The sequence below is a fragment of the Artemia sp. Qi Xiang Cuo genome, chromosome 9, assembly GCF_049724085.1.
Source record: "Artemia sp. Qi Xiang Cuo chromosome 9, ASM4972408v1, whole genome shotgun sequence".
NCBI lineage: Eukaryota > Metazoa > Arthropoda > Branchiopoda > Anostraca > Artemiidae > Artemia > Artemia sp. Qi Xiang Cuo.
In genome coordinates, this window is record NC_142802.1 from 19,522,883 (window position 1) to 19,543,756 (window position 20,874).

The 20,874-nt window shown below is 37.0% G+C and overlaps 1 protein-coding gene across 1 annotated transcript in view; it reads left to right on the forward strand.

The window, feature by feature from the left end:
- Window positions 1-668: 668 nt before the first annotated feature.
- The window catches only part of LOC148948412 (3'-5' RNA helicase YTHDC2-like), an 84,993-nt gene continuing 64,787 nt past the window's right edge, over window positions 669-20,874 (forward strand). The window contains exons 1-4 of the mRNA XM_089093919.1: window positions 669-805; window positions 14,462-14,599; window positions 16,773-16,951; window positions 19,094-19,260. Coding sequence (XP_088950045.1) covers window positions 14,470-14,599; window positions 16,773-16,951; window positions 19,094-19,260 — 476 coding nt within the window. The 5' untranslated portion in view covers window positions 669-805; window positions 14,462-14,469. The remainder of the gene's footprint in view (window positions 806-14,461; window positions 14,600-16,772; window positions 16,952-19,093; window positions 19,261-20,874) is intronic.

Below are 20,874 nucleotides of genomic sequence, written 5' to 3' on the forward strand. Positions count from 1 at the left end.
GTTGTAAAAAAAAAAAAAAAAAAAATGCCACATTGTGTACAAAAAAGTGGCTAGAAGAATGCAAAAATTCTAAAGTATTCAGTCAAAGGCCAATGAAACATGGATTAAATAAAAGATCCCTATAAACCACATTTAATCACAACAAGTATATATGCTGGTGCATGCTTGTCTTGCTTCAAATTAGCCTTGCTATTGCCACTGTTGTTGATTTTCCTTGAATCAAGCAAAATGCACTGCTAATTTGCAAGCTGAAATCAAACCTTTTCATGAATGCGTAATCAAACTCAAACCACCTGAAATTACCAATTTTGTCACAAGCAAAATGGATGCAGGCAAGAACAGCATGCCCTTGCTTAATCTTGAAGGTTCACTGTCTCAAGGCTCTTTATTTCTGATCTTGATCTATGAAATGGCTAGCATTCTATCTTTATCAGAAGGATTATATCTTTACTTATTTGTGTGAAAAATAAGTTAAAAATATTCACTACAATTAACCTGATTACTAACTTGTTTTTTATGCTTTAATCTGTATTGTACATATTAGTATAATATAGTAAACATATTTTGTTCTTTATATTGTGCTACCTGGGGTAGCAAAGTGATTAATGCTCTGCTTGGTAATATGGGACCCAATGTTCTATTCTAGCTGTTGCAAAGTTGGAGGACAGGCTTGCTGTACCTGTAAAAAGGACCCAGCAACTGAAATGATGACAGTAATCTCTGAACACTCCATGTGCCTGTAATATTGTATTTTTACAAGCTGATGTCTTAAAGTTTAGATGTGAATTAAATCAGTATCCATGAGGTAAACAGGTTAGTGCTAGTAGGCATTGTAAAGGAACCAAGCCTGAAGAAAGAATTTGGCTTTATATCAGCCTGTTGGCCAATAACAAGGCAAATAGAATTTACCTTGTTGTTGGGTTCTTTTGAAAGCTTATTTTAAGTATATTGACAAAGTTAGTGGCTTGTAACAAGCTTTATTGGCTTTGTCATCATTTTCATGCTACATAAGTCTGTGTGTTCATTTTCATGCTACATGCCACAGTTTATATAATTAGGCAGTAAGTTTACTGCAGATGATTTCTGGCTCTTCATTCTTGGTGCAAACAAATAGCTCTTCCCATTTATGTATGCATTAGCAGGTTAGTGTGTATGCGTCAATCAATGAGAAATGGTTAGAAATTACATTATTTGTAATTGCAAAAGCAGAAAAAAACTTGGTGATCCGGCCAAGTGGTTTGCAACTGTCCCATCTCACAGGCATGACCTAATTCATCTAAAAATTATGTCTTAATATATTATTAGTATACAGTGGACTTAACTGATTGGCCTATATAGGATTTTTAAGAGAAGGAGCGGGGGGTTCAAGAAATTTATTAAAATAAGGAATTTTTTCTTCTTCTAATAACTGGTAGAATAGGTGTGATGGTTTCAGGGGCGGATCCAGAATTTTATAGGGGGGGGGGTGCAAAATAGGTTGATCTGATAACTTACGTTAGAAGCAAGTTTAATTAATGCAAACTTGCATTAATTAGGTAAATTACACTACTTTAGGGGACACCCCTCCCCCCCCTCTGGATCCGCCACTGGATGGTTTATCTTTTTTTTTTCACGTTGTGATATTTATTTTCTCAGATTGTAGTTCCTGTGAAACTTGAAAAGGCTAATTACCTGTTTTGGCAGAGAGCCGAGATAAGACTAGTTTTGTTTTCAATCAATGTGTTTGTATGAAATGGGCAGACCTTTCCTGAACTTTAAACAATAAACACCTCTGTTTGAAAATCTTTGCACTTTGTGAATTTAGATAGCAATAAGGGTTCCTGATTGAGACCTATTTTAAAACTCGGGTTCTAATTATTGGTTGCTGTGGTAAAAGTTGGCACAATAGCCCTATCCAAGAAAATGCCAAACGTCTGTTAAAAAGTGTTTTTTATAAAATTCTTAGGGACTTTTCAGAAAATTGAAGGACATCACACTTTTTAGTGGCAGATCCAAAATTTTAAAGGGCTTTATGCTAGAAAAGCTCCTATTATAGAATATTCTTCCAGTTTCTTTACCAGAAAATAAATAAAATGCATTTCTTACTGCTGAGTCTGTATAATCTTAGACCTTTTATGGCACAATTTCTAAAATATTTCTAAAACTTTTTTCTAAAGGGGAGCTATAAGAAATAATACATTTTTAGCTATATATTTCAAAGATTCCAGCTGCTAAATTTTACATTTGATTTTCCAGGGCAAGAGAATGGCTAACAGTGTGTGGCCACAGGAGGATATATATATATATATATATATATATATATATATATATATATATATATATATCAGCACGTACAAACAGCTCCTCTCATTTGATCTGCCATTAGCAGTCCAATTACCCTGGATATATATATATATATATATATATATATATATATATATATATATATATATATATATATATATATATATATATATATATTGGTGCATACAAACAGCTCCTCTCATTTGATCTGCCATTAGCAGTCCAATTACCCTGGAACACGTATTTTGGCAGAAACTTTCTCAAAAAGCCTTTGAAACCAACTTGAGACTTCGAAACCTATTTTTAATTCCTAAAAACATCTAATAATAACATTGTACTACTAATTACCAATTTTCATGTATGTATTGGAATAAATTAATTTAAAATTAGTTTCTTCAAAATTAGTGTTCCAACGGTGAGGCCAAGTTTCACGTTGAAGAGAAATCTGACTTGTCTACCCGTGAAAAGATCTAATGTTGCTTATGTTTATATGTTCTCTGGAGCACTTGCACCTCGGTCCAGGTTTTTATAATGGGTGAGATAGGGAAAGATCATACTGCTAATTATATATACTGTGCTACATACATAGCAGTAAATTATACACCTAGGCTAGATAAAACCTTTTAAGTATTAGGCCTACTCTAGATATTTAATTATCATGGATGAAGATTCCTTTTATAGTAGCCTAGGTCCAGCCCTATTCTACTTTTGTGATATCACATGTTGCTTATTTTAATTGATATTTGGCATTATGAACCAACTCTTGATGAGAAAAGAACAAAAATGATGGAAACCAAAAAATTAGCCAAGTCTTGTGTGTAGCCTAGAACTATATCTTACTGTTAGGGAGAGGGTTTCATTGCAAGTGTTGTGTTAGTGCCTATTATATGTTATTTTATAATACACTGAGAAGATAGGCTAGGCTATTAATCTTTTGTCATAAGTGTAGATGGTTAAAAAGGAGCCTTGAACCAAGATTGTCCTGGTAAAATTCTAGTTTAGCTACTTTTTGCTTTCTTGGAAACAGGTTCGGAAAGAGAAATGACACTTACAGTAATGAATCTAGGGCCAAAAACATACTTCGGGAAGGTATTGCCAAGCTACCATGTTAACCTTCTTCTGATTTCCAAGTCTTAGGAATTTGGCTACCTGACAGGTATACTTGAGCAAAATCAACCAACATTGTTTTACCACAAGCAGAAGCAAGAAGTTTACTCATAAACCATTCTTGAAAAATTGCATCAGTGGTCTGGTTACCCAATAACCCTGACTCATTGACACAGTAACCCAGGCTCTGTGACCCAATGACCCAAACCCAGTGGCACAGAATCAGTGGCCCATGGATACCCGTACTATGGATTAGTGTCTTGAAGAATGTATTGGCAAACCTGGAGGATAATGTTGCTGGAAAAACTGGTTTGAGGTTGACAACTTCCTATGGCTGTTGCTGAACGTATTTCAAGGGTTTTAGAACCAAAACATGTTAGTAGCAAATGTTGTTTACCTTCAAAACCAGTTTGAGGGGTAGCAACTCAAAATGGTCTACATTGTAGTTGATACCTAATGGCTTCAGGTGCAAAAGGGATAGGGCTGTGCTTTTATTTGTTGAAGTGATACTACTGTTGTCATCCTCAAAGACATAATTTCCAGACCTTTCACCTATGCTGAACAAAATGTCTGTCTCTAAATTTTGAATGGATATATTATGGGAATGATGGGCACATGGAGGTGTTAATTGCCCTCCAATCAATTTTGACCATTAAGGAAGGCACTACCCCTTTCAATTTCCAATCAAATGAGCTCCTTTTGAAGTTTTTCAACAACTCCGTCCGTCTACAGTGTCCTTGTAAAAAAAAAACAAATAAAGAGGCCAACACAGCTACGCATGCTCCTCCTCCATCCCAATCTACTCAAAGCCTCCCTTTTTACGCCCGCCCATGAAGTTCCCATTTCCCTTAAATCTTTCTTTATGACGTCCTCCCACCCCAGACGAAGACGACCTGCTTTCTGTTTAGCCCTAGACGGTTGGCCGAAAAGAACAATCTTTGGCAATCTGTCATCCTTCATCTGCACAATGTGCCCTAGCCACCTCAACCTCTCTTTCATTGTAGCCCTAGAGAGCGGTATTGAACCACATTTTTCGTACAGCCTAATTTTTGAAATACAGTCAGTCAGCCGGGTACCCAGAGCAATCCGTAGGTAATTTCTCAGGAAAACATCTAGCAAATCTTCATCTGCTTTTTGGAGTGCCCGTGCTTTAAGGACTATATTTGACAACTGTCATCACTGTAGCTTCCAATATTCTAATCTTGGTTTGCAGACTTATCTTCCTATTCTTCCAGAATTTTTTCAACTGTGAAAAAACACTCTGAGCATTGGCTATTCTACTTTTGACATCTTCACTGCTCCAGCCGTCTTTACTAATAATACTACCAAGGTAAGTGAAGCTGTCCACCTGATCAATCTTTTCATTACCCAACTTCACCTTTTCATCTTCACTTAAGCCTTAGTGACTTAGTCTTTTTAAGATTAATTTTCAAACCTATTCTAGCACCCTGAACTCGCAAAACCTCTAAAACTTCATTCATTTTGCTCACACTTTCATCTAGGATGCTTAAATCATCAGCATAATCTAAGTCAAGGAGACTTTTTCCTCCCCATTTGATTCTGTGGTCTCCCATTGCCTTTCCTGTGCTCCTTAAGACAAAGTCCTTCAAAATAATCCATATAAAGGGGGATAGAGCACAACCCTGCTTAACTCCTGATTTAATACAAAACCAGCTGCTAACTTCATTTCCTGCCTTATCCGAGGCAGTGTTATTCTTGTGCATAATCACTTTAATGTATTTGTCTGGTATACCATACAAGGATAAAACCTTTATTGAAGCTCTTCTATCAACAGAATCGAACGCTTGCTCATAATCTATAAAAATGAGGACCAAATGTGTTTGAAAACTCAGGCACTTCTCAATTATTAACCTAAGAGTGAAAATTTGGTCGACACATCCTTTACCTTTTCTAAAACCGCACTGTTCTTCTCTTAAAATTTTGTCTACGGCATCTCTCAGTCTAAAAAGTATCATATTACTAAGTAATTTACTACCTACAGAGACCAGACTAATCCCTTGATAATTACCACACTCACTTTTGTCACCTTTCTTATAAAGTGGCTCAATTAAGGTTTTCCTAAAATCGTTCGGTACTTCCCCTTTTTCAAAAAGTCATATTCATAATCTTCAGTAACTTATTTCTAACCTCAGAGCCACCATATTTAAGAAACTATTTTACCACACTATCTGCACCTGGAGTTTTATTATTTTTTAGTCCTTTTAGTACTGTTGCGAATTCCTCCTCATAAAACAAATCTTCCTTTATATCCAATGTATCACAAACTTTTTCATTTTCCTCTTTATTTCTTCCTTCAACTTTATCTCGGTTAGGAAAATCTTCAAAATGTTCGGCCCATCTCTGCTTGGTTTTTTTCTTATCACTAGTTGTGGCCCCGTTCCTGTCTTTAACTTAACAAAGTCCGGAATGACTATTTCCTATCAATTTGTTAACATGCCTGCACAATATTTTACTATTATGCCGTCTACAAAAAAATTAAACAAGAAAAACGGGTTTTAATTTCAATAAAGCAGTGAATACAACACATTTAATTAAACACAAATACTCCGAATATTTCGGCCCCACATCTGGGAGCCTTTCTCAAAGGAAAAAAAAATTCTTACATAAACATAAAAAACATACTAAACAAAACAAAAGAAAAAATATAAATAAATAGGAAAAGAAAACTCACATATTAAATAAACAAACTCAATTCAATGCCGTATACAATCGAATGCTTATATTGACGCACCTTCTCACAGAATATTAATTGACATCTATCAAAAAAAGAGAATATATTTATGCTTAAACTAAAAGAAAAAAGGTCAGCTAACCCCCGGCCCATAACCCCTAAATAGATCTCACAGGTTCATCACCCAATGTTTGAATTATAAATTGAACAGATTCGTTTGCTTGCAATCTTAGCTATTCTTGTACAAGTCCTTTCTCCTTTCTATCAAACATAAAGCTTTTTAACTAATATTCTTAGCTGCAGTTCTAGCTTTCTTCCCTAAGACACCTTCAGCAACTTCACACATTACTTTCCTAAAACTATTCCAACCATCTTCCACATTATCAAATTTTAAACTCAAGTTTAGTATTCAACTGTTCCTGGAAAGTTTCTCTCAAATTCTTATCCTGGAATCGACCAACATCATAACTTTCCGGGAGGTAGTTACCCTTCCAATATTTCAGCTTTAAATTAACCCTTGACATTACTAGATGGTGATCTTTACTCTTAACATCAATAACAGCACCTCAATACCCTAGTATCTTGTATTGATCATGCCAGTCTTCGGTTTACATTAACGTAGTAGCGAAGGTTTGATGTTTTACCATCACGTGAGTGTCACGTTAACTTATGAGCCATTTTATGACCAAACACTGTATTGGTTATAACTAGATTGTTATACCTACAAAATTGCAAAAGTCTGTATCCATTACTGTTTTTGTTTCCTACACCAAATTTACCTAGGCTAGGGTCCAAATTTACCATCTATCCCTATTTCTACCAACCTGGGCGTTAAAATCTCCCAGTAGAAACATCATATTTCTACCTGGGACCCTGTCTATTTGCTCCGGTAAATGTAAGTAAAATTCATCCGAGTCACTAGTATTTCCGTCAGTCGGTTCTACAGGGGCATATACTACTATATCTGATGCACTGAACTTTTAGTCATAAAATGAGCGATTAGTATTCTATTCTTAATACATTCCCAGCCTAAACAAGACTTAGAAGCTTCCTTATTCATCATGAGCCCTACTCTCTGTCTATATACCCCATCCTTCCTGCCTGAGTAAACAAATTCTATATCACCTAATTTCATACTTCCTACCCCTGGGATATGAGTTTCTGAAACTCCTAATAAATCCAGTTCGAATCATCTGAATTCGTCAGTCAATATGTCGATACGATAGTCATTTTTTTACGTCGTAACATTCCCAGTTCCAATTTTCATGTTCTTTAAATTATTGAAATTGTTTTCGCCTCAGGAAAAGCAATGATCTCGTATACCAGCGCAGGACGGGGATCACATATCTTCTCAAGTCTACACCGAAGTGGTTAAGCCGGCTTAGAACCGAACAGCAAGAAGTCCCTGGGACCTCAATGAATGGGGGCTTTGTGCAATCCTGGGCCCATCTTGGTTTTCAGCACTTGGCGATGGTCTTCTATCAACAAGAGTCGAAATCCTGCACAGACAATCTCAAGCCTGTTACCTCCGACTCATTATATATTCATGCCTACAAATATTATGCTACTATGGGGAGGCAGCCCATAATAGATACATTAGCTAGGAAGAGGTTTTTTCAGCCCGAAAACGCACGTCAAAACATACCAAGCCCAGAAGAACTATCCATTTGTCCGAATCCCGTGCGAATGCTGTGTCGTTTACTAGGCTATAATTTCCTCGAGGGGTGCCACTACTCAAGTAGGAATAGAGTTGACCGCAAGGTCCCCAGTCTTGCAGGTACCCCGAAAGGGTCGAGGCACCCCTTTGCAGATGCCGTTGACCATAGACCTGGATCTTACACCCTGCCGCAGTTGTCCTCCTGTAGAGCATCCTCCCACATTGGTGTTCTGCATCACCATGCAATTTAACCCATTACTGGGAAAAGGTTTGTAACTCCTGGAACTTGTGGACAAACCAGTGGGCCCTTTTGAGTGTACATTTGAGGAGCCTTATTCCTCCTCCGCCTGTATTTATGACCTCGGGCGAGGGCGCCCCAGTTTCTATTATGGACCCCCAGAGATAAGGTCCCACCTTGGTCCGTGCCTCCTATGGCGGTACCATACAGATCTGTAGGGTGTTCCCCTATCGCCACCTGGGGACACGCTGAATGGCCTGAGGGAGGCCAAATAATATATAGCCTAATTTATTGATTCACTTCAACATTAGCTTGTAAAACTAAGTTTAAATTAATGTCTAGCCTGATTTACTGGTTAACTTCAACATTAGAATGTAAAAATGATCTAAAACTAATATTTAGACTAACTTAATGATTTATTTCAACATTAGCTTTTGATACAAATGTTTAGCCTACTTTATTGATTTGCTTCAAAATTTGCTTGCAAAACTAATTTATAACCAATATCTGACATAATTTATTGGTTAACTTCAACATTAGCTTGCAAAACTAATGTAAACTAATATCTAGCCTAATTTATTGATTCACTTCAACAACGAGACGACACACATGGAGATAATACACATAGATACACATAGAGATAAGGTTTTTACTGGAATCTTTGTCATAGAACTTGAAAAAGGGCTCATTCGATTCGAAACCCAAAGGGCCAGTGCCTTCCCAAAAAAACCCTATGCCTTTGCAAGGCCAGAACAAAATTTGCACTTTACTGAAAAAATATAAATGTTTTTACTTTTATAACTTTAATAAATCAAATAATGTAAACATTTTGGTTACTAAATATCAGTATATGTATATTAAACTGACAATGCATATTCATTTGTAATTTTTCAGTAAAGTGCAAATTTTGTTTTGGCCTTGGGAAAGCATAGGGGTTTTGCGCCCAACTTATGTTAATTTCTGCTCGTTTTGAGGTTGACTCGGTTATTTATTCTAATTTCTGTTCGTTTTGGGTTTCCTTTATTTATCGATGCTGATTTGTGGTAGTTTCACGCTTGGTAGATTATTTGATTTTAGTTTTGCTCTTTTTTTGTTTAATGGAGTTCTTTACTTTTCTTTGAAAAACTTATTTTGTGGAAAAAGTTTTTTAGATTAATTTCTGTTCGTTTTATATTGACATAGTCTTTTCAGGTAAAAAGAAAATAATACTTTAAATCTTTTCGTTTTTAAGACTTTATAGTTTGGCCTGCAAAATTTTGATTGGATGTGTTTTGGAAAATGGTGGGCGTAAGAGGGGCGTTAGTAGCTATCCAATCACTTTCAACTATTAAAAAGGCATTAGCCATTTCAATTTCCAATTGAATGAGCTCTTTTGAAGTTTCTACGACAACGCTTTCAATAAAACTATATATGACCCAGGGCATAACTTACAACCCTTGTCCTGAGGGCTGTGGGGGAGGGGTTGTCATCCTTAAAGACCTATTTTCCAAACTTTCAACTACGTTGAGTAAAATGGCTATCTAAAAATTTGGATTGTATGTGTTTTGGGGAAAACGTGGGCGTGAGAGGGGGGTTAGATGCCCTCAAATCACTTTCTGCTATTAAAAAGGGTATTATCCCTTTGAATTTCAAATCGAATGAGTCCTTTTTCAAGTTTCTACGACAAAGATTTCAATAAAAACCTTATATTCCTCAAGGGCATAACTTATAATCCTTGCCCTGAGGGTTGTGTGGGAGTGTCCTCCTCAAAAATATATTTTCTATCTGGAAATCAACTACGCTGAACAAAATGGCTATCTCAAAATTTTTTATTGGCTTTTTTTGGCGAAAAGATGGGCATGAGAGGGGGGTTAGTTGCCCTTCAATCACTTTCGACTATTAAAAAGGATACTATCCCTTTGAATTTCAAATCGAATGAGCCCTTTTTCAAGTTTCTACGACAAAATTTTCAATAAAAACCTTATATGCCTCCAGGGCATAACTTATAAGTTATGCCCTTGCCTTGAGGGTTGTGGGGGAGTGTCCTCCTCACAAATATATTTTTTGTCCGGAAATCAACTACGCTTAACAAAATGGCTATCTCAAAATTTTGATTTGATGTGTTTGGGGGAATGATGGGCGTGGGGGGGCCTAGTTGCCCTCCAATCACTTTTGACTATTAAAAAGGGGACTAGAACTCTCAATTTCCTTTCGAAAGAGCCCCTTTTGAAGTTTCTACAACGACCTTTTCCATATGAAGTGCCCTTCTCTAAAGGAAAAAAATAATACATAGTACATTGTGCCAACATCGCTCTTATATGCCCTCAGGGCATAACTTAAAACGCTCGCCCTGAGGGTTGTGGGGGAGTGTCCTCCTCAAAAAAATATTACTGTCTGGAAATCAACTACGCTGAACAAAATGGCTATCTCAAAATTTTGATTGGATGTGTTAGGGGGAATGATAGGCGGGGGGGGGGCTAGTTGCCCTCCAATCACTTTCGACCATTAAAAAAAGGCACTAGCCCTTTGAGTTCCCAATCGAATGAGCCTTTTTTGAAGTTTCCACGACAACGCCTTCCATTAAAACCTTGTATGCCCCCAGGGCATAACTTAAAACCCTTGCCCTGAGGGTTGTGGGGGAGTGTCCTTCTCAAAAACATATTTTCTATCTGAAAATCAACTACGCTGAACAAAATGGCTATCTCAAAATTTTGATTGGATGTATTCGGGGGAATGATGGGCGGGGGGGGGGGCTAGTTGCCCTCCAATCACTTTCGACTATTATAAAGGGTACTAGCCCTTTGAATTTCCAATCGAATGAGCCTGTTTTGAAGTTTCTACAACAACGCCTTCTATAAAGACCTTGAGTGCCCCCAAGGCACAACTTAGAACCCTTGCTCTGAGGGTTGTGGGGGAGAGTCCCCCTTAAAAACATATTTTCTATCAGGAAATCAACTACGGTGAAGAAAATTGGTATCTTGAAATTATGATTGGATATGTTTGGGAGAATGATGGGCGTGAGGGGGGGCTAGTTGCCCTCCAATCTCTTTCGACTATTAAAAATGGCCGTAGAACTCTCGATTTTCAATCGAATGAGCCCCTTTTGAAGTCTCTATGACGACCCCTTCCATATGAAGTGCCCTGCTCTAAAGGAAAAAAATAAAAAAGGGTACATTGTGCCAACATTGTTCTTATATGCCCTCAGGGCATAACTTCAAACGCCCTATGAATTTCTAATTGAATGAGCCTTTTTTGAAATTTTCTACAACAATGCCTTCTATAAAAACCGTATATGCCCCCAGGGCATAACTTAAAACCCTTGCCCTGAGGGCTGTGGGGGAGTGTCCTCCTCAAAAACATTTTCTATCTGGAAATCAACTACGCTGAACAAAATCGCAATCTCACAATTTTGTTTGTATGTGTTGGGGGGATTGATGGGCGGGGGGGGGGGGGCCTAGTTGTCCTCCAATCACTTTCGACTATTAAGAAGGGCAAACGCCCTTTGAATTTCCAATCGAATGAGCCTTTTTTGAAGTTTTTACAACAATGCCTTCTATAAAAACCTTATATGCCCCCAGGGCATTTTTTAAAACCTTTGTCCTGAGGGCTGCGGGGGAATGTCCTCCTCAAAAACATAATTTCTATCTGGAAATCAACTACCCTGAACAAAATGGCTATCTCAAAATTTTGATTGGATGTGTTTGGGGGAATGATGGGCGTGGGGGGGGGCTAGTTGCCCTCCAATCACTATCGACTATTAAAAAGGGCACTAGCCACCCCAATTTCCAATCGAATGAGCCCTTTTTGAAGTTTATACGACAACTCCTTCGATACGAAATGCCTGTCGAAGAAAGAAGAAGAAGAAAAAAACACATTGTGGCCACATTGCTCTTTGCTTAGGCAGCGCTAGCGCGCTGCCTATGATAACACAATAAGGTTAGCTGTATTACCTCCATTTAAATACCGTATTAATTTATGGACCATTTTATGACCAAATACTGTATTGGTTATAAATAAATAGTTATAGGCTACCTACAAAACTGTAACAGTCTGTAACCATTACTGTCTTTGATTCCTACAGTAAATTTACCTAGGTTAGGATACCATATATCCTTATTTCTACTGACCTTGACATTATAACCCCAAAATACCACATTTTCACCTGGGATCCTGTCTACATGTTTCTGTAGCTGTAAGTAAAATTTATCTGAGTCACTACTATCTCCACCAGTCGGTTCTACAGGGATATATACTATCCTACTGTGACTGATACCCTACACTTTTTAGTCATAAAATGAGCGGGTAGCATTCTATTATTAATACTTTCCCATCCTAAACAAGAGTTGACAGCTTCCTGAGTAAATAAATTCAACATCACCAAATTTCATGTTTCCTACCCCTGGAATGTGAGATGCTGAAACTCCTAATAAGACTAGTTCAAAGCATCTAAATTTGTCAATGAAAATGTCGACGCAATGATTGTTCTTTTAACGTTCTATCATTCTAAGTTGCAATTTTCATATTCTTTAAAGGATTAAAATTATTATGGCCTCAGGAAAAGCAATGGTCCCAAAGCCAGTAAAGGATGGGGACTAACACATCTCCTCAAGTCTACACGAAGTGCTTGAGCCAGCTTTGGTCTGTACAGCAAGAAGTCTTTGCGACCTCCAATTTAATGGAGGTTTTGTGCAATCCTAGGCCCATATTGTCATAACATGGTTTTCCACGCTTGGCGATGCTCTTCTATCAGCAAGACTCAAAATCCTGCAGAGACAATTTCAAGCCTATTACCTCTAACTCATTATATATTTATGCCTAAAACACATTATGCTACGATGGGAAGGCAACCCTTAATAGGTAATCTAGCTAGGAAGAGGTTTTTCAAAAAGCTCATCAAAACAAACCAAACCCAGGAGAATTATCCATTCAAAGAATCCAGTGCAAAACCTGTGTCGTTTACTTGGCTGCAATTTTCTCGAGGGATACCAATCCTCAAGGTCACCCTCCAGCGCTGTTAGCAGTCACAGTTTTGGTTAGGAAAACTCGTAAAAGGTCCACCCTGATGCCGCTATGAGGCCACGCAAGCGGGATTTTGTTGTCGGGGATAGGGACAGGGAATGGAACTTATGACGGAGCGGAGACCCCCAAACCATCTCACAACACCTGAACAGCTCCAACCTTTTATACTCAGCCTGTACTCGTCGGGTCATTGGAAGGTTAGACTACGGTCTAACCTTTGTGGTTTTATAGAACGTTTGGACCTTGGGTCAGATTGATGGACATGACATTACATTTCGAGAAGCTGCATTTATTTCTTGGTTGGATCCAAAAAGGATAGTTTTTACTAGTAATAGATCCAAAGCCTGCAGTGTGAATTGAAGTTTTAAAGTCTACATTGGAGGAGACTTTCTGAAGTTCTGAAGGGTAAGGGAATATGTCATTTGGTTCCACGTTTACTATGGAGAGGGACGTGCAAGTGAAAGCAGGTTGTTAGAGGAGGGTCATCTTCGAAGATGAGGAATTAGAAAGATGTACGAATTAGTTTACCTTTTATGGTATCCCAGCTAAATTTGGCCTTGTTGGGGGAAGTTTGAAAGGGAATACTTTGCACCTTTTTTTGAAGATGGATAAGTTGTGCAAGCTGATGCCATAGAGATCCTGTTTATAGGTAATCGATAGCGAAGAAACTTAAACAAAGTGTTTCATCAATCGTTTGTTAGATTGCTGTCATCTTCATTGATGAGGGGCTAAAAACTTATGCCAAACTAGTGCACATTTACTTGGTTTTCAATACACTTAAGGGGTAGTAAAATCATTGTCACATAGATTTAAGTTTCTATGCAATGATTATAACAATAATGAAATACAATGTCACAGTTCCTGAAATACTAGTAGTTTATTTATAATATATTATCCTGTAAAGCTACAAATAATTCTATAGTACTATCTAGGTTCAACAAGATTATATTGCAGGTTTTAATCCATCCATGGTTTCGAAAGTTCTGCCATGTACTTTTACTATCCATATCTCTTCGTGATATTTGTTGAGTTTGTCATCTCTACAAAAAAGAATAGACAGCAAAGAAACAAAACTAAAACAGGGAGGTAAACACCAATGCCAGTTTGTCTACACTTTATATGTTTCTGATACATTTCAGGGTATATTACATGTATATGCATCTAAAATTCAACTGGCGACAAGGTCAATCCTTTGTTTTCGATATATTTAATGGTATACTACATATACACTTTTAAGGTTCAACTGGCTGCAAAGTCAAAATGATATTTTAAATTCTTTCCTCGGATTCGTGAACAAAGTGCTGCTCTTGCAACACTGGATGGTGAAGCTGACAAAGGGCTGCTATGGCTGACAAAGTGCTGCCTAGGCAACGTAAATCTAGTTTCTTTCAGCATTCAGTTGGGGTATGAACACACCCTGAATAATACATTTTTCAATGTTGTCATTTGGAAAACATCTCCGTCAAAATTGAAATTTATATTCCAGGCTTACCAATGAGCAGTAGAAGGACTGTCGAGCTTTGTTATAGGAGCAATCCAGAATGGTTGAGCCATGATTACAGCGCAAAGGTTTATCTTAATGCTTTTGATAAACTTAGAGAAGAATACAATATCTACTGTAGAGGTAATTCAGAACTGTCTTCTTTTACCCAATTATTGAAATCACTTTTTTATGCAAAAACTTTTTCTGCCAAGAAGCGTCGTTAATCTATAGATTACTAGAATAGACTAAATTCCTATCCCCCCCCCCTTCAAGTAAAATAGTGTTCTTACCATCCCCTAAGTAACATATTGACTACGGCAACAAATAAGTCATTACCTTAAGATGAAGGTAGAAAATGGGGAGGAGGGGTAGAAGTATTTAAAGTAAGACAAGATACGATGAATTTTTTATTTTACCACGACTAGCACAAGCAAAGAATGCCAAGCTAGTGTCTTTGTCAGTCAAAAATTAAAAAAAGGAGATCAACACTTTTGTAAATCAACACAATACAGCTGGGTAAACAGTGTAATGAAAAAAGTGCAAATTATACACTAACTAAAACGAAAAGCCCAAAAGAAAAAAAAACGAGAGAAAGAAAACAGTACTAAAAGAAGAGAAAGAAGCACTAAAAGTGAATTTACTTTTTGAAAACTAATGCACTGGGGACATGTCAGGTTTAGACTATTTTATTCTTCCTTATATTTGTCAAGTTTCTCTATATTAAAGAGGTAAAGTTTTTTAATTTCAATTTACCCTACCCATTGAAAGTTATTAGCGAAAGTCTTTTCTTTAGAATCAACACTTTTGTAAATCAACACAAATCAACTGGGCCAACTGCGTAATTAAAAAAAAAGAAAAAAATGCAAATTGTGCACAAACTCAAAAAGAAGCCCAAAAAAATCAGTTACATTCAATAAAAAAAGAAGAAAAACGAAAGAAAGAATAAATCATCCCTTACCTAAGGCACACTTTCCACAGGCTTAAGTGACGATAAATGATTATTGTAATTATTATACAGCTAGATAAAATCGACTATATAATAAAAAAAATGCATCTGAATAAACTAAGTTGTCAGATAATCGTCGTTGTAGGGAAGGTCTCTGTCATGTCTAATTAAGATATGATGTACAAATAATTTTAAATCAGTTTTAAGCATATATGGCATTCCTGCTTAGGAGTCAATAAACTTTTTAAATGCCCTCCAAAGCTTAAACAGTATATATAAAGAAACCATGCTTTTCAGTTATGAGTATGCTAATGAAGGTGTGTCCTATTGTCACTTAACACACATGTTAATTGAAAGTCATTTTATTTTGATTCTTGTAATCCCTGATTTTCCGATTCCAAAATGAGATCGGGTGGCTCATTAGCATTTGCAATTTGAAGGAAAACGAGAAACTTTATTACATCTTTTAGGCTAAGCACATCTGTATTATTTTAGGACAGTCAATATTTAATTCAATATAAGATAAGTTTGTTCTGATAAAGCTCTGATATTTGTTTTTTTTTATTTTACTTTTGTTAAGTTCTATTTAATAAAATCAATTTTAGTCCACTTATGGTAATAAATTTCAATTCAGTTTTGTGATTTTGATAAAATTTAAGATTGTTATCTGGTAATATTTAAAAATCTTGAATTAATGGATATATTATATTACTAAGACTGTGATAATGGTTAATTTAGTTTTTGTCCTTCTATGCAGTGTATTTGATTAGTTCAAGCTTCGGCTGCTCAATTTTTCGCCTTTTATCTACGGCTGTTGAAGATGACTTACTGGAATCCTTTGCTGAGATATATGCACTTTTTCTGATTTGTTCAATGGCTGAAAACCTTGTTTGTCCATAAATGTAGCACACACTACGTTCAGTAGAAATCATCAAAAAAGGGGGAGGGTCCCAGGAAGGATCTTCCCCTAGCAAAAAAAAGAAGTTCTTTAAAAATTCACCTTATAATTCTATAACAGAAACTAAAAAGCATTTTATTCAGTCACACTCATAACCCCTTCTAATGAGAGTTGGGCCCCCTTCAAAATGACATCCTTTCAAATCCTTCATAAATTGGAAATATTTCATTTCATGTTGGGAGCTTTTTGAATCAAACAAGGTTCAAAGCTCAATAAAAAGTTGCTGTTTTAGTTTGCATTAATATAGTTATATATTTACACTTATTATGAAGCGTCAAATCAGTTTGTTTAAGCAGAGTTTTCTGAGCGAGAATATCTTAAGTCACCCATGTCAATCAGTGAAGGCCTGATAGCGCATTTTTTGGTGATAGCATAGCCACTTTCTCTACACTAAATATGTTTAATTTCAGGGAACGCGCAGTATCAGATCACTGGCAAGCTAGGTCATGTTGTTCCTCAAGTACCACCGTTAAGCCAGAATCCAAGTTGTTTTTCGCGCCTTTCTATAAGAAAGAATGACATTATTTCTACAGTTAAGAATAATCAAGTCTCACTTTTCACTGGGTATCCCATTGGAAAATCTATTGCCGTAAGTATATGGGTTTGGTCAGAGCCATTCCTAGGGGAGGCGGGGCAGTTGCTCTGGGTGCCGTTGATTAGGGGGTGTGGCTGGGGAATTGCCCACCTTGATCCAGTTTTCCCCTTTGATTTGGCTTTTTTGCTTATATTTGAGTTGGGAGGGGGGGCGGTAATTGATTTTTCCCTGCGTGCCTCCAACTCTAGGAATGTCTCTGGGTTTGGTGATACGTTTTGACTATATTGACTTTCTTTTTTTTCTGTTTTCTTTTTTTTTTGACAAGTCAACAAGGAAAATAGCAGATACATGCCAAATGTGGGAGGGAAGGGGGACTACGACGATCTTTCCTGATGGTCTTTCACTGAAAAGTCTGCTTTAGGTCTAAATATCAATATTGGTACACTCTAACATTTACTTTATTGAATTTCCAAAAGGCTCTTCTAAAGGAGAGAAGTCACCCCTCTCTCCCCTCCCCCCTTTAGGATGGGGTCATGACAGGAAAAGTATTGATTTTCTCATCCCCTTATTCTCCTATGACAAGTCGTAAAGCTATAATTTTCGTAAAAAGTCTTTTCTATCTTTTGGGAATTTTGAAAACTAAGAAAAAATTACCTTCTTAGTTCTTCTGGGAATATTTAGAATTAAATGTCACTCTAAAAAAAGAACAAAAACAAGAATCACAAACTCTTGTTTACTTCTCCTCAAGGCAAAGATTCGAGGTTTCTTAGTCCTTAACATAGCTTAGATACGAATTTCCAGCTTGTAATTGCTTAGCTGGCAATCTAGAACGAAGGAAATTTTATGACATATGTAAAAACAACCCAAATTAGTTTCAACAGAGTGATAATGATAGTGTGTTCTAGCTTTGTTAATAAATTTAAGGTTCTTCTGCTCTAGGAAGTTAGGAGTTATCCTAAGATGCAAAAGCCTTCTGCCTGACGAGTCCAACTTGCCTCTGTTCACCCCGTGCACCAGACCAGTCGTGGAATTAAAATGAACCCTCTGTGCCGGGGCTTCAGAAATCTATGTCGCTACTCTCCAACGTGTTGAAAATCAAGCAGCCAGCGCAGGAAACTCTGGAAATCCTTAGCCTAAACCCCTGCGATTGATCCAAGACGCGCTAATTATGTGGATCTTTTAGAAATAAGTGCATTCCCCTGCATCAGATGAGCTATTGAAATTTGGATGAGCTACGAAACTCGTCAAAACGCAGCCTGACATGACTGCCCTGAGCAGGATAAACCCTGTCAGGAACACCTACAAATTAGCTTTACTCGACGATCCGTTACCACCTGCAATAGCGTCCAAACGAAGGCCGTGTGCAGAGGGTTGTGCTACCGACTTTGAACTCCCCCCCCTCTCGAAATTTGTGTCCAACACGTAAAAAAGTAACGAAAATGCATATAAACAAATTTTTAAGGCATTTTGTTAAGTTTTTCTTGTATTGTTACATACTGGCATATCTTTATGCTCAATAATCTATGATTTTACTTATCTAAAACCTACCTATAGTAAATTGTTTTGAAGAGATTTTGAACTTTAGGGGGAGCTGATTGAAGTTGCATAGGTAGCTGTGGAACCAAGGGAGGGCGCATCATCCCCCTCCCCCCGGCTATATACCAGCATTTATTTTTATTCAACAAACTATTGTTGTACCTACTGTAAAACCCATCCAAAGCGTAGTACTTTGAAAAGAATTTGAACTTTAGAGAGAAATGATCGTAAGCTTTTAATAAAACAGGGACTGGCTCCTCATGGTTTAATCCTCGTTGAGTTTTGGGTGTGTTTACTTACGTTTATACGAATTTGTTAAGCAAAACAAAAAGAAGTAATACATATTCTAAGTAGCTATCCCCTCCCCCTCGCAGTATTCCCAGATCGGCCACTGTCCATGGGAGAAGTGCATTGTTTTTGTGCAGTTATTGTCGGACAAATACCCACATGGCTGGCATTTCTGTGCTGGGGAGCTCGACCAATCCTCTAATTTACGGCCTAAAATATAATTTTTTTTAGATTGTCTTTTGATTTAGAACTATTGTCAGTAATTAATCATCTATTGACTTGTAGTGTTATTCGCATAAACATGAATTGCAGCAACTGGTGGGTATATACGTCTTTATAAAGATAAAATTTAGAAGTGTTGATCTCTTTTAGATTCCAGAGTTTATATTAGAAAATAGTGCCTCAACGTTCTTGCCAGTACGTATAATATCAGTGTGTCCAGAGAAGTTATCCGCCCCTGTTTTAGCCCACAGGGTTGCATCAAATAGAGGGGAATCCGTTGGCGAGATTATTGGTTATCAGATGCCATTAGAGAGCAGGTAAGTTTTAAAGAGTACCCTGATTCTTTCCCCTCCTTATTTGGACTGTTATTCAGATTTGGTCCACTTAGTCAAAACGGGATACGGGGCAAGTGATGTCAAAGAAAATAGTAGCAGGCCACAAAAGAGTGGATACTTATTTTTTTGTTGCTGCTGCTTTATTTGAAATGTCATTTATATAGTTCACACACGATCAACTTTCGAAGCGAGTGGCTATAAAAAAAAAAAAAAAATGTTTAAAATTGCAAGTGGATTTGTATCGCTATAAATAGGTAAAGATAGATTGATAGATAGATATTGTAACAAAAACCTCATCAGGTTATGAAAGAAAAAAATACTTACACAACATAATAATAAGACAAGACAGTAATAATAACACAGATAATTTTATAATAGTTACGAACATAATAAGATCCATAATATCACAGACATTACTAATGGTAAAACCTCACTAACATAAATTTATTCCCAAAAAAAAATCAAAAATTATATCTGTGTTGCATCCACACTTGGATAGATTTACCCAACCTTTTAAACTCATCAAAATTCCTACATTTGAAAGTTTTTCAAACCAATCTACCCCCATCTCATTAATCGATTAACTACTTATAGCATAAAAAGTATAAAATATTCCTCGTCTCCACAGTCCCAAACGTAAGACACTGATATGGACCATTTTAATCCTAAATTTCACAATGCATCTTCTCTCACCATTACTCTCCCTCCTCCTCAAATCCACTAAACGATTGCATGTGCCCACAAAGGGATAAGATCTTCCCCTTCTCCTCACATAGGACACTGATAAGGACCATTTTAATCTAGAATTTTCAATATATCTCCTCTTCTCACCTACATGCAAAAAATTACCGCGAACTGAAATTGCCCTTCTTAAATTATTACTACTCGTCCCTGTATTAAAATAAACTTCCTCCACGCCCAATCCCCCCTGGATCAAACAATACTGCCCCAGGGACGCCGAGGATGATTTCTTATTCTGCCAGCTTTGAATTTCCTGCTCTAGTAATGTGTCCTTGACTTCCTTTGCAACCAGCCCCACTTCCTAACCTAGCCCTTCATCCTCATTCCAATGCTCGCTAAAACCACATCTATCAATAACCGCTTTAACCTGGTTAGGTTAAGAGCTTTCCCAACGGTCTGCTGGTATCTTGAAGTATGCATTCCTTACTAGTTGGCTACTAGGCAGATTTATAATCCTTTCCCTATATTTCACTATCCACACCAACTTTCCCACCTTTAATAGTAGTAAACCTAAATCTTATTACCCCAAAAGCCGCTTAAATACATCAACTGTGAATGGTTTACCTTATCAGCCTTCTCCATACACCACACCTTAGCTGAATAAGTTATTACGGGAGTTAGCTTGGTCTGAAATATCTCTCACTAAAGCCTATGGTCTATCAGTCCTTCTTTTCAGAAAACTACTCTTTACGGCTAACCATGTAGCCCTGAGACCTTTACTAGCTGCTTGATCAATTTGGTCTTTTCACCAACTATTCAGCATAAACTTACATCTTAAATAAATGAAATTTTCAGCTACTTTAAATACTTCGTCTCATACACCAATTATTTCCTTTATACCTTTATTTGGTCAAA